Source organism: Danio rerio, chromosome 9 (assembly GCF_049306965.1).
Source record: "Danio rerio strain Tuebingen ecotype United States chromosome 9, GRCz12tu, whole genome shotgun sequence".
Taxonomy (NCBI): domain Eukaryota; kingdom Metazoa; phylum Chordata; class Actinopteri; order Cypriniformes; family Danionidae; genus Danio; species Danio rerio.
Genome location: NC_133184.1, coordinates 19235001 through 19250712, shown reverse-complemented (window position 1 = coordinate 19250712; position 15712 = coordinate 19235001). Strand labels below are relative to the sequence as shown.

Here is a 15712-nt window from a genome sequence, read left to right as displayed (position 1 = left end):
ATAATTGGTTATAAGAGATGTGTTTAGGATTATATGCAGTAATAATGATGTATAGGATTATATGCTGCATCCTTAGTTTATTCTCTTAGGTAAGGAGAGATCTACTCCTAAGTATCCTACTTAGAGGGAAAATGCAATGGCAAAGTTCCATGAAGCTTGAAGCATCAGATTCATTACTCTGTATCGGCCAATCACCATGACAAGGAAATGGTACTCGATATCGGCTGCGAAAATTCTGATCGGAGCATCCCTTAGTCAAACTAATCAGGAATTGAATTAAGACGTGGAGTATGCCTATTTTAGTTGCATTATTGAAGTTCAGTACCGACATGTAAACACTGAAATCAAACTATCATTTTAGTAGTACATTTTTTAACATTTTGCAACAGGATACACAAACATGGCAGTTGTCAGGCATTTGACGACAAACAAATGAGAATGGCTTCAAGCAAGAGAGCACATTTTTGGTACGAGTGGTAAACCCTGACTATGCTCTCATCCATTACCTCTGAGTTGATTGTAGAAGCATGAATAAAAAGTTTTGAATTTGTAACCGCCATCATCTGTTTGCACTAGGCATGAGCTGGTATGAGATTCTGACCAAATAATAACACTTAATAAAAATATGCCGGAATTGTAATTACTGCTCTAACATATATTCTTTTTTAATGTCTGGGTAAAAAACTAAATCTTTTTTCCCCTTTAAACATAAAATATTTAATTTTGAGAAACATTTAAGATATTTTGGAGCAGTAAACATGTCAGGCTAAATAATTAAAATGAATCATTGACTTTTGCTGTCATTATTAGTTTCAAAAACACAGATTTCTTTACAATTTAAAAAGGCATCTTTGGAGATCTTTTCTGCTGAAGATATTGTTGTTCTAAAAAGCAAAACAAAAAAAGTAACTTAAAAATCTTACACATACCTTTGTACGGTATGGAAGGGTATAGACCAATTTCCAACCTACGTCACACGGGTCCCCGGTTGCAAAAAAGGACAGGCTGCAATAGGAAAAATGTTGTTTTGTGCGGTAGGATGCCGAATTCGAGTCCAAAAATAGAAAACTTAACTTTTACCATACACCACACACTGCTTTAATACGGACTGCAGACGTCTTTGGGTAAATGGGAGCTGAATTAAGTGAGGAGCTAAATAGAAATGCTGGACTCTGCAGTTCTCATATCATATCATGTCAGTTTTACGCTATGCTGAATCATACTCATTACTCGTTTTTGATTGCAGAAATGATTTTAGCAAAAACAGTTACATATGGTGAATTAAACTGCGGACACTGAATGCTAAGAATGAAACGTGAAAGTTACGTTTATTAAGGTAAAGTTGGTTTTATATTCACACATTCATTCAGTGACAACTTGTGACAAACTCCCTATATTGTTTACCACTGCACTTTGAATATTCGGTGTGAAATAACCTGCAAGTATGACCTGAAAACAACATTAACACTGTTTATTTGACTGTGAACATGTTGTACTTTGATAGTCATTGGCTGCTAATAAGATTTCGCTATTTAGAGTTTGCAAATAATACTTTAATGAAATTATATTGTTAAGGAGAAAGTCCGAATGTGTGAATATAAAACCGACTTTACCTCGTTCGCATAATTAAGGTAAAGTTGGTTATATATTTACACGTGCAGGTCGTTGTCAGAATGCAGTCGTTTTGCGTGTTGGTGACCCAGGCCTTGTATAACATTAACTCCGTCTTCTTTCCTTGTCTTTGGCTAAGCAGAATCTCGGTTTTTAGCTTTACATAGTGTTGAATCTGGTCATCATGGAGCATTATTTCTTGAACATGACCACACAGAACATCATTGTTGGCATCCAAAGACTTGTAGACCTTTAACTTCTCTTTTGTAAAATCACTTGGAGCTTCAATGAGATTGTATATTTTGGGCTGGATGCTTCGTCATTTCGTCTTATCCAATATCCATTGGGTGGGTGCTATCGCAAATGGACCTGTCAGATGAACGCCACTCGCTTTAACGTTAATTTTGCTGAATCACTGTGCTTATCACTGGGCGACGAGCTGTTATAATATGCTTAAAATATGCCTCCTTTTATTCTTCCGCTGCTCCTGTGGGACTCGAGACAAGTAGCACACATGTGACACTCATCACCGCTCACGTCACTGGCCTCATTCTAAGTACTATTTTTGCTTAGTCATGTTAACACTTGCTTTTATGATCATAGTGGGCACACTAATTGTCCTACATGACATTTGATTAAAAGCCTAATTTAGCGTCTTGTCCCACATTTACAGTCCTACTTAGCAATGATGACCCATTTACTACTGATGTGATGATGCACATACTGTAATCTGAGGCCTCCAAAAATTGATTTATAATATAAAATTTGACCAAAAAAGCACACAATCTGCACATACAATTTTATTTAATAATGTAACAATGTCATTGCATTGTTATTTAAAAAATTATACCTATGTAAACTGAAGAACTAACTAGATGCTACATATGTGCACTAAAAATCATCAAATAGACAGATTGAGAAACAGTTCTTATTTTTTTCCTTTGCTATAAAATATAAAATATAGATATAGATATAAAAGTGTGACTAGAGTCCAAGTGCTTTGTGAGGTTTTTGCAGTTTGTATTCAACTGTAAGGGTATGTGCACTTGTGGCATATCACTATGTTAAAGATGTGTAATCATTAACAGCGCTGTTAAAGACTGGCTATTGTTCATATAGCTCGTAAGGTAAAACTAACACTAACCTAGTGTCAGCACTGGCAGATTTAACAAGACTACACGGCTGTGACTGAGACAATTATTTTCATAGATTAGTTTTTCTTTTAATTTGGAGTTTTAAAAAAAGTGTGAAATAGCTTGTCTGTCTATAATAAAAGTAGACATCCAAATGAAAGTTTTAATAAAGGTATAAACACATGAAATGATGTTTGTTTGCTGAAAGTCATACTAAAATGTGTTGTATTTGTATTGTGAAAACTATAAGGCTTTAGTACATGTTGAATATACAGTATACATTAAGGAAAAAATTAAAATTGTGTGACGTCTGTCTGTCTGTCTGTCTGTCTGTCTATCTATCTATCTGTCTATCTATCTCGTTTGTCTGTCATTGATCTATCTATCTTTCTGTGATTTTCCATTTAATATATGTCTGTCTGTACAGTACAGGGTTCACACAGTCATGGAAAAACTGGAAAAGTCATGGAATTTTGACATGGCGTTCCCTAGGCCTGGAAAAGTTTTGGAAAAACAGAAAAACCAACAAGGTTTGGAAAAGTCATGGAAATTACATTTACATTTGGTCATTTTGCAGACGTTTTTGTACAAAGAGACTTAAGGCTCGTACACACCGCGAAGCTTTTCATTTGCGTTTATAGTCAGCATTTTTCAAGACGTTTTTCCGGATTCAAAACCAAGGGATTTTCACTGGCGTAGAGCAGAAGAGTGTGCAAAATCACTCTTTGAAGTTAGATGGCGCTACACAGCTTTAGCCACTGACACCCACTTATAACACAGAAGAAGAAAACAAATTTGATACACTTGTTATGGATGGTTCAAACAAAGAGCTTGAAATCACCAAGAGGCGACACTCAATAGAACGTTCCATTGCAACAGCAGCGCCCAGCAACAGCCCCGGATTCCGCCATTTTGGAGTGAAAGCAAAAGCTATCGGCCGTCCATTGAATCTTATTGCTATCACGATGGCAAGCAGTTGCCTGTTTTTTTTTTATTTATTTATTTAAAAAGCACATTAAAGCCGAGATACCACCTGGAAGAAGACAATAACACACTATCACAATCATCAGCACTTGTAATAGTTTACTTTACTTACTTATAATATGCTGTTGTTCTATTGGAATTTTCATTCCAAAATGGCCACCATGCCCTCTAGTGGCTTTTTCCTATCCACCTACCTATCTGTCTCCTCTGCAATTTCAGTGGTGTGTTGTGATGTACTTGTCTCATCTTTCTGCAGTTAGGGTTAGATGCCATGTCTCTTTCTTACAAATTTACACACACAAATCTCCATGTCATAAACAGAACTGTCACTGATCTTCTTAGAGATGAGAAGTGGCATTTTTGCTTGCCATACTGTCCCCTCGGCACCCTTCCTTCAGACTAAACAAGGGAAAAACATCAAATCTCAGAATACATTGCTCTGGCTGTGCACTGTTAAAAATTGTCCCGTTAAAAAACAGTAAAATACTGGCAGCTGCAGTTGCCAGCAATGTACTGTTATTTTACAGTATGTTGCTGTAAAAATACATGGACTACATTGATTTACACAATACTCAAGTGAACTCATTTTGCTCACTGAAAGCAACTGCCTCAACTTGGTCAACTGCTGAATGAGTTTATGAAGTAATGTGCTATAAATGGTTAGAAGCATACTTATAATGATAACTTATTTTAGTTAATTAGAAAAGTTCGGTTTAACTCTAATGTCTTATTTTTCACAACAGCACACATACATGTAAATCTGGAATCACCAGAGAGATTCTGACTGCATCAGCCACTAAACAGCCGCTATCTTTAAATGGAGAAACATGCAGAATAACATCAGCAGTTCATTGTTCATCTTTAACTCATACACTAGCTCTACTGTCCTCCACAACGGTGACACACAGAAGAAATTAGCTTCAGGTTTTACAGTAAAATACTGTTTTTCCTTGATTTAACAGTAATCTACTGGCAGCTGTGGTTGCCAGCAATATACTGTTTTTTTACAGTCTACTTCCGTTGTGTAAATTAACAGTATATTACTGTTAAAATACGTTTTTACACTGCGTTTTTACCTCTCACACCTTTAACCCTTTAAACCCCAGAGCCTATACTTCAGTTTTAATTGAAGTGTCCACACTACTGAGTGTTCAAGAAACATGGAGCAAAGCTGAAGTAAATTCATTAATTAACTGACTAATTAAATGATAATTGAGGATTAACAATGAACAAATGAAGAAATACTGAAGGGAAAAAAACAAGAACAGAACATACAAAACTTTAGTCACAGCTTTATAATGAAATAACCTGAAGAACAACAAATGATTAAATCATTTAAATGATCAGCAGATCATACAACAACTCTACAAACATCATCACCAGCTACGCTTATTACTTAATACATGTATTTTTGTATAACATCTACTAAAGTTCTTCTTGAGAAAAAGTTAAAGTTTTACGTCACCATCATGGAGAACAGAGTTTGCTTTAGTTGGGCTCTTAGCCCTGTCATTTTTAACATTTATTTATCTTGGCTGCTGCAATTTTTAAGAACTTTGTTTAAAAAGCTCCTTTGTTGAGGCAAGCCAGCCAAAAACCTAAATAAGATCTGGTGATGTTCATATTGCTATTAAATGGCAGAGTCTGTTCTCATTTAGTATTATAAATTGTACTGCTCCTATTCAATGTTAAATCTATTGTTTTACATTATATGTATATATATTGCAATGATTTCTGGAAGTTTTTAAGAATATCTTGGACAATAACACTGCTCTATGGTGTAAATCACACTCAAAGAGACATCAATAATCAGAATATGAACCTCAATAATGGTGACAACAAATTTAACAAAATTAACAGTTTAACTCACAAACAGGCAACTGAAAGTCTAAACATAAACAACAGCAGAATCAAACACAAATAAAGAAAACCGTTAGACCATTATACAACATTTATTTATACCGCAATGCATGCTGGGATATTTGTACAGTGCCACTCCCAGCATGCATTGCAGCATGAAACATTTGAGATGTTACCATTGTTGAGATACAAGGTCAGATTCATGAGGTCTGGGTGTGTATTTGTCATAACTGAACTGAACTGTTTTTGTATGTTATTTCTTAACTGTTAAGTAATTTCAGAGGTATCTTTTCTGTTTCCACTTCTCATTAATTAAATTAATACCTGCAACTAAGCATAAAATCTATTGCATGAGGCCCTTCATCCAGATTTATACCAAAACATTTATCAGAACTAATTTCAGATAAATAGATTTCTTCATTTATTGACTTCCCAACCTTATTGCTATAGTACAAACGCTTTGTAAACTCTGTATTACAGCAGTTGGAAAGTCTTCTTAAATGAGTTCAAGGTTGAAGAACCCAACTAAATCAGCCCCTCACTCCATTACGGTGACACAAAAAACACCTTAATTTCTGTTGGATCTCAATGAGAATTGTATGGACGTCAAATCAGTCAGTAATAAGTGTGTCTGCTGTTGTTTGTGGAGTTGTTTAATGATCCTCTGCTGAGACTGAAGGTGTTTTATTTTATTTTATTTTATTTTATTTAATGTTGTAACTCAAGTCACTGTTTGTGTTTCTTGTTTATTTTCTTCAGTAATTGTAATTATTAACAGCAGGTGTTCATCAGTGTCTGAATTCACTCATTAGTGTTCATTAAAACTGTCAGGTGAACTATATTAGTTAACTAGTGTATGAAATAGTGAACAAGGACACAAAGCGTGATTTCAAACACAGACTTCAAAACATCGAATCTAAACTCTGTTAGCTCACAGTTTTCTGCAGTTGGTTACTTTCTCGAAAACAAAAATGTTACCCAGAAAGCACTGTTTTTAACAGAATATTACTGTTTTAGTGAAAAAACATTATTTTATCGTAGAATCTGACCGTTTTTTAACAGCAATTTTTTACAGTGTGTTTATAAAGCATAAGGCATCCAAAATGGTTCATTTATTAAACAGGTAACTGTCGCCCTAGTCTTAAAATGCATTCAAAGTGGTATGTTTGTGCACTGTCACTGTGTCATTGCCAAACATAATTAATCTCAAAGTCATGTTCATCATCTGTATGCCATCTTTCTCCCTAATACACACTCAGACACACCATCTCTCTAGCACACTATGTAATGAAATGTTAAAAGTGCATAACCTCATATCAGGTTGAGCCATATGTGTGTGTAGGAGTCAAAGGTGGCTTGAGAATAATCTCACAGTGACAGAAAGACTACAGTTTCTTAACTTCCTGTATTAAAAGGGTAGTCATGCACGCAAACACTGACTCAGATGTCTAGTAGCACCAGATTAGTTTGAACTGATGTTTTGTCTTTGAATTCTTAAGACTGGAGGAGTTGTCTTATGTTGGAGAAAATCCAGAATTGAAGATGCTGAGTCTCCCGATCTTTATCATTGGGCTCTTGTTATCTCTCTGCTCTATTTAAAAGGAAAAGCTAAAAAGAAAAAGAAAAAATCTACTAATTAGCAAGAATGTTTTTTTTTTTCCTTCAGTAGAAAACAATGAAGATAATTTATAATATAGTCATGCTCCTTTTATGATTTGCTGTCTGCAAAGATGAACAAAAATCACAGAAATCATCTTTAAAAGAATTGTAATAATATTTCATACATCTGATTAGTGTGGGTAGACTGACGAAATCATGTCCACCATACAAAAATAGTCCCAATCAAATCAATCAAACCAATCAAATCAATCAAATCAAAGTTTGCAATGTTTCCTATAATTACTATTATTATTATTATTATTATTATTATTATTATTATTATTATTATTATTATTATTATTATTATTATTATTTCAAATAGACAGATCTTTTAACATTTAATAATAAAACAATAAAGAAAAAAATAAAAAGCAAGATGCTTTACTGTGTGATAGAATGCAGTGTGACAATTCTAAAAAAAAATAAATAAATGGTGTTCCGCTGAACATAAGACAGACTTCATTTTTGAAATGTATACCCTACCAGTCAAAAGTTTGGGGTCATTTATTATTATTTTTTTTTATTCTGATCATAAAAGGTGCCATTTATTAAATGTAAAAAAATATTTAAATTGTTAAATACTTATTCATTACTTTATTTAGGTTATTTTAAAAAACATTTAAAAATCCTACTGACCCCAAACCTTTGACAGGTAGTGTATATGAGCAATTTCACACTGTTAGCAGTGCGATATGGCTGTATATCGGTACTGGAAGGAGGCGTGCGTAGGCTCGGGGCTGCAGGCTGAGTGTTTTAGTGTCCCACCAGTGATGATATGCAGCCATATTGCACTGCTATTCATGTGATATTGCGCTTATGCAACAGTTCTACAGGGTAATCGTATATATAAAAAATGAAATCAAACACGGAGAAAAAAATCTCAAAAATCATTTGCTTGTAGAAGTACTTTCTTCCGCCATTCATTGACATCTGCAGCTGATGTCAGAATAGCAGAAACCATTGCTAATTAACAAACGTGACTTTAGAATTAATAATTGAATGATTTTCTTGCATAATATCTAAAGTAATGACAAAGTTTTTTAAGATTATACGGCTAAACAGCATGAAATGCCATCAATCTAAAGAGATTTCCAAATACTTTTTTGTTGCAGTCGGGATAGCACAATATCACAAAGCAAACACTACCAAATTACCATGATATAAACACAGCACTACAACATACAAAAGAGAGAGATCGACTTAGAATGTCACTACCTGTTTTATAATGATTTGTTCAGCTGTAGTTTGAAATTTACGCTGAGTTTTTCCCCCTAAGGGCTTAATATGCGGCCTCTGCTGCTATCATGTGCCGGAACTTCAACCGGCTTTGCTCTGCTCAGAAACAGCCTATTGGCCGCCGATGCGATGAATCTCCGAAATTATAAATATTTAAAATAGGCACTATCCTTAAAAATAAGCTGCATAATTGCAATCTAAACAACTACAATCTCGACAAAAAAGCCTCAGAAGTACATTATGTTGTCCAACAGCTGCAATATTTGTCAAACTAGTGAGTTTATTGATCTGCCGTCACTCTATGCGAGTAACAAGGTTGAAGAGGCCGTATGAGTGCTGGGATTGCAGAGTATTGCACGGCCATCAGCCAATCAGATTTGAGAACCAGACAGGACTATTGTAAAAACTACAGTATTTATACTATACTTAGACTGAAATTATTCATACCCCATGGGTTTGACACATTTTTATTATTACTCCTTTTTATAAATTATACAATTCATATTAAACATATTTAAAGGTTAATTCATACAATGTCAAAGCTTTCACCCTGCATGGCTGAAATCACTAACTTGAACACAAAGGGCAGATCTTTCCTCATGCTTTACCCACACGCTCTGTTTATTCCGACTGTTCCTTTCAGTATATGACTTGGCAAAAACATTGTGCTCACATTCTACTTGTGTACTTTCTTTTGTGTGCAGTTGAAAACGGGAAGTGTCATAAAAAGCTCTGGGACTTTTAGTACAGTGACCTTTCACAACCTTTCCTAGTCATAACATGCAGGATCATTGCATAATGAGAATTGCCCTTTATATTAATAGGAGAGGAGCGTTTTGGAACACTAAGCGTCTGTTCTCTCACAGTCCAACATTAAAAGTCCAGCTGTGCTGCTTTCTCTACCAAAGACGCAATCACACTTCAAAGTGTTACTCACAGCAAGTATGAAGACTTCATAGGAAGTTCTAGCAGTTACCATCAGACTGTATTTTGCGCTCCGCTAGAAGTGTGTGGGGGTCATGAGAAAGGCACAACCCTCGGGATGGGTGCGTGGGTATTAAAGAGAGGCCCAGTGCTTTATGATATTAATGGGCTGTGTGAAGGAAGATGAGAGGAGGGAGAGAAAACCACTAAAGAGATTAGGACACATCTGCACACACAGCCGTTATAAAAATTAACCATAGTTTTACTGCAAAAAAAAAAATGCAAATGAACTTTGTTTTGCTACACCAACTAGAGATGCACAGAGTTTTGGAAAATAATTAGCTGGTGTAGTACTTGTTGCACCCAGAGGAAACCCACGCCAACATGAGGAGAACATGCAAATTCCACACAGAAATGCCAAATGAACTAACTGGGGCTCAAACCAGTGACCTTTTTCCTGTGAGGCAACAGCGATACCCACTGCACCACCATGGTGCCCCTTATTGATAAGTGGGACCTATAATAATTCCTAATGTTATGCATAATGTATGTTTATAGATTTTTGTTCTCTTTTATCTTCTATTTATTTATGACCCCAATTTGTGTACCTCCTGCATAATATTATAGTAATTAAAAATGAATGTTAATAATAATAATATTTATAAGAGCAGCGCAAAAGCAGTGTGTTATGTGGTTGTTTTTGGTTTGTGTTTTCTTTTTTGCTTTATAATTTAGGTTGAGTTATTGCATTTGAAAAGGTATAAAAAATACTTCATAATATTTAATAAAATAATAAAGAAAATAATAATAATAATAAGCTGAAAATAGCATAAAGAAAGAAAAAAAATAAACGTTATTCTGCACTCACCACAATGTTTAGCACTCTGGTTTCTCTTCCATACTGCAAATCTGCTCAAACAACTCACTGCCAGCACAATCGACATTCAGAAAATCTAATCTATCTAATTTATATGGGACAATTTTTTTCAATGACTTTCCCTGCGTGTCACGTAACCCCACTCTGTGAAGGCTGTGGTTAATTTCTACTTTGGCCACTTTGCAACCACATCTGATATCTGGTCAAGTAGGACAATGGACTCATTCTTGATCATTACTTTGCCAGTGATGCTTTTAGACGGTTTATAAAACTTGTCAATGAGAAAACAAGTGATTAGTGATAAGGGCAAAATTAAATAAATAAATAAATAAAATAATCGTTCATTAATTGTAATCAAGTTTAAATGTTCAATTAATCGAGATTTTGGTTTTAGGCCAAATCGCCCAGCCCTAATTTCTATGTAGTATTAGTAATTGTTTGCTGTCAGGGCAAAGCTGGTAAAATGAAGCCTCTTAACTTCATTTATCTTCTGGTTTTTTATTTAAATCCATATAATTTAAGTTTTTGAGTTAAACTTTTTAAAGTCATCAAATTAAAAAAAAATATTATTATTATTTAATAAATTAATAAATACTTATTACAAAGCATTTTCAGTTTCAATTTTCAGCCAAGTCCATTCAGAGTTTTCCATTTTGGACAAGAATTGTAATTTCGGTGCATCCCTAACAAACTAACCATTGTATAACCGTGGTATTTGTAGTAAAAATCTCATTTTAATATGCCAAATGACATTATTACACTTTTACAATCAAGTAGTTGGAAACATCTTTTGGGGGAATTCATTTTGCTTCCTCAACACCTTTGGGTTGCCATCGGTCTGTGGAGATTATGCAATCAGTGCATGTGTTCTTTAACTCCACCTCTTTTGATTTCATCTCACCGAATCTTTTGTTATTCTATGTAGGTCAGACAAAGAACAGCATCCTAAACAACAAATCCACATGAACACTGGAAAGTGGAGTAACAAGAGTTGGTACAGATATATCCGCACCTGTATGATCGTTCGCAAAGAAGTTTTAAAGTCTTGGAGGGGTCACACACCAGACAAGAAAAATCTTTTTTATGAGTTTGCGCACATCAGTGGTGTCATAAATTTAGTAAGCAATGTAAAGATGTGGTGTGCCATGGTGGCACTTCCAATGGAGAAGGCTTTTTTGCCAGATGTTTATGAAACTGTTCTTCTCTCTTATTCGATATTGTTGTAGAGAGTACATGTGAGCAGCATTACACTATACAAGTCTGCCCACTGCAGTGCTGAAGTGTTAGTGTTCGAAAACTGTATACCATCACTCACCCTTTTCTTTTTGCCCTCAAACTAAGAATGAAAAAGAACTTAATTTGAAGTATCCTGGTGTGTTTTGTAATACTGCCAGTTTTGATTTCTTCCACCTGATTTGCTTCTCATTCCATGGGGGTTAGACAGAGAACAACATCCAATACAACAGCAACATTAGCCACATGAATACACTGAAGAGTGGAGTAACAGGGCTGGTACAGATGTGTCCATACCTGTACGATCGCTCACGGAGAGATTTTAAAGACTCAGAGAGTCACACAGTGTTGGTGGTAATGCATTACAAGTAACGCAAGTTACATAATGATAATACTAGTAATGCATTACTTTTTAAAATGAAGTACTAATATTTGAGTTACTTTTTTAAAAATGTTATGCAAGTTAAAATAAAAAAATCCTGAATTATAATGAACATAGTCGCATTAAATCCCATGCTCAATGAGAGAATGCAGAACAGACAGAAAGGAAGATGGCAGAGCCTTACATTTCTGCGATGGAAATATTCTCATCATTTTAAACGCATGAAAGAAAAGGAAAAGAGGATTATCTGAATGGGCAGTGATTTTACTTTTTAATCCGACAAAAAGTGCAAAAGTAGCAAACCTATTTTAAACTTTCTTTAATCCAAAGCATGTATAGCGTAGGTCAGAAAGTTCTCAAAAGACATGATAACGTTTTTTTAAAGGAAAATAAAGGTTATACAGTGTGATGTTAATTGCAGAGCTCTTCTGTTTAAAAAAAAAAAAGACGAACCACCCAGGTTAGAAAAAGTAACTCAAAACTAACATCATGCATTACTTACTATAAAAAGTAACTAAATATTGCAACTAGTTACTTTTTTGTGGAGTAATTCGACTCAATATTTTAATGCATTGCTTCTAAAGTAACTTTCCCCAACACTGGGTCACACATCAGAAGGGAAGTACCACCGTATCGTGTCAAATCTTTTTTTATGACTTTGGAAACACTGGCGGTGCCATTCAAATAGAAAACAATGTGAAAATGTGGTGTGCCACTTCTCATGGACAAGGCTGTTTGCCAGACACTATAAAACTTTTTAAAATTGTACAACTATTGTTGTTTTTAAAGGTACAGCAGCATTGCACATTTCTCAACCCTGCCAACTGCAGCATGCAGGTTCGAGAAACAGTTAGAAAACAGTTTTACCATCACTCAACCTTTTCAAACTACTTATTACCCTCAAAAAAAGAAAGAAAAAGAACTCCATTTGAAGTAAACTGGGGCCTTAATTAAACTGTGGCTAATGTTAATAACAAAGATTTTGACTGAAAATCTTGATGTCTTGTGATGCACCACAAATCTGCGAGTCTCCATAAATAAACCATAAAACAAGGCCTTGTTTGAAAATAATGATTTCTCATGCGAAAATTGTTCATTTATTTAGCTATTTTGTGCTAAATAAGACTGTACAAAAAAATTTGACTTCCACACAATTGATTTGTGTTGGGCCAACATGAAGGAATTAAGTTAACTTATTAGCTTTTACAAATGTAAGTGGATTGAACATGAAACAATTAAGTTGTCCCAACAAATTGTGTTGTTGCAGCTCATTTTAAATATGTCGTTGGAACAAGCAGCAGAAATCTTTTTTTTTGTGTTGCTAAGATATTTTCTTTCCATCTTTCTGGATTTCTGAATGTTTATCTGTCAATCAACTTGTCATTGTTAGCATCAGCATTCAGTTTGCAAAAGTGATCCATTGCTTCCTGCACTTAAAATTTCAGAATTGATTGATTTATGGCATATTCAATAGTCAGATTAAGTACAAGCTTTTATTGTATATGCAGCACTTCTTTTGTAATGTTTTGGTGGACTGTGATGGATACATAATTATATCTTGAATGTCAATTTGGTTTGTAAGTCAAAAAAATATGGTACACAAAATCAGTTAATTGGGCCTTAGCAGTCATGGATGAAAAAGCTAATAAAGTTCTTGAGTAAAGAAACACAGAAACATAACAAAATATTACTCCAATGAAAAATTAAGCAAAGTACACGTTTTGTGTGCTTAATAAAAGTAAAAATAGACTTGTTGACTTTGCAAGAGTACTACTTACCAAAGCATATGATAAACCAGTAACCCGTTAATCTAGTGAATCATTAAATAGGGACTGGATTATTTGAATCAGATAATTGGCTCACTGCAATTTGTGAAACAATTTAGCAGGTTAATTATTAATAGAATCAGCTCATTCGTGAATTGAACATCACTAACATGATTTCTTCAGTTTAAAATGAGAAGGAGTGAATTTTTTAAAATGCGAAGTAAAAGGTATGACATTATGCTCAAAATAAATGTATTTAAGAAAAAAAATAGTTTAAGTACTTAAAATACTTCACCTCTGGGTACAGTAAATTACTGTAGTCAATATTTAAAAGTGGATCAATACCTTTCATTAAAGTTTCAAACTTTTCGACACCACCTGTTGTATTTTTTTTTTACTTTTTTGATCCACTTCAAATGTTGACTACTGTATACTGTATTTGTTTTTAGTTATATAACCCTTTCACTGATTCTGTGCCCCATATGGCAGTTTTTTCCACTTGTTTAACCACAAAGTGAATGTTCAATTTAAATTTAAACAGAGACCTAGTTTTGAAAGCCTCTTCTTTCCTCTCAGATCACCATTGAGAGAGACAGTGGCCTAGATGTCAGCTCACCCAAACATGGAAAGATTGACGCCAAAAATGCCCCTCATGTAGGGGGAAACCAGTGGGCTGGAGGCACAGGTACAGTAAATCACATCACATGGCATCATGTGCATCCCAAAGTTGGTTACCAAAACTCCAAATGTCAAAATAATTAAATACATAAATACATATAGATTTACATTTTTTTTTTTTCTGTGGTACACTTTTGAGTTTGCAAATAATGTCATATTTATGTAGAACATTGCACAATTTAGTTTGTTTCGTAGCTTCATGATAATATGAATAAATATGTTTTACATATATCAACCTGATCTCACGAGGAAACATAAGTATTTTACATTTTGTCAGTGTAGTGGCTAATTTGTACAAAAAGGTACGATTTTAAAGAAGAGGCGTGGCACCCAACCATCATTGGTTGATGAGCAAATTGTACTAAATTGTACGAATTAGATCGTACGAATTTATTAGAATTAGCCACTACATCAAAAAGTTATGAATTGCTGTGAGACTGCGTTGTATATATACAGTTGAAGTCAGAATTATTAGCCCCCCTAAATTATTAGACCGCTTATTTATTTTTTCCCCAATTTCTGTTTAAGGGAGAAAAGATTTTTTCAGCACATTTCTAAACATAATAATTTTAATAACTCATTTCTAATAACTGATTTATTTTACCTTTACCATATATATATATATATATATATATATATATATATATATATATATATATATATATATATATATATATATATATATATATATATAGTGGCCTAGATGTCAGCTCACCCAAACATGGAAAGATTGATGCCAAAAATGCCCCTCATGTAGGGGGAAACCAGTGGGCTGGTTTATATATACATACACATATATACACATATATATATAAATTATAGTTAATTATAGCTAAATTATTAGCTGTCCTGTGAAATGTGTATTTGCTTTCTAATATTTCACAAGTGATATTTTAAACAGTAATTGTACACTTTCACAATATCTACTATTATACATATTTTAGTTTGGTTGGAATCATATATATATTTCCCAAATGATTTTTAACAGAGCAATTAAATTTTCACAGTATGTCTGATAATATTTTTTCTTCTGGAGAAAGTTTTATTTGTTTTATTTTAGCTAGAATAAAGGCAGTTATTAATTTTCTTAAAACATTTTTGGGACAAAATTATTAGCCCCTTTAAGCTAATTTTTTTTCAATAATCTACAGAACAAACCATTGTTATACAATATCTTGACTAATTACCCTAACCTGCCTAGTTCACCTTATTAACCTAGTTAAGCCTTTTAATGTCACTTCAAGCTGTATAGAAGTGTGTTGAAAAATATCTAGTAAAATATTATTTACTGTCATCATGAAAAAGATAAAATAAATCAGTTATTAGAAATAAGTTTTTAAACCTATTATGCTTAGAAATGTGCTGAAAC

General features: G+C 33.9%; 1 protein-coding gene across 1 annotated transcript in view; it reads left to right on the top strand.

Annotated features, from left to right (window-relative positions):
- Positions 1 to 15712, top strand: part of vwa8 (von Willebrand factor A domain containing 8) — a 246717-nt gene that overhangs the window by 167830 nt on the left and 63175 nt on the right. The window contains 1 exon segment of the mRNA NM_001128338.1: positions 14242 to 14350. Coding sequence (NP_001121810.1) covers positions 14242 to 14350 — 109 coding nt within the window.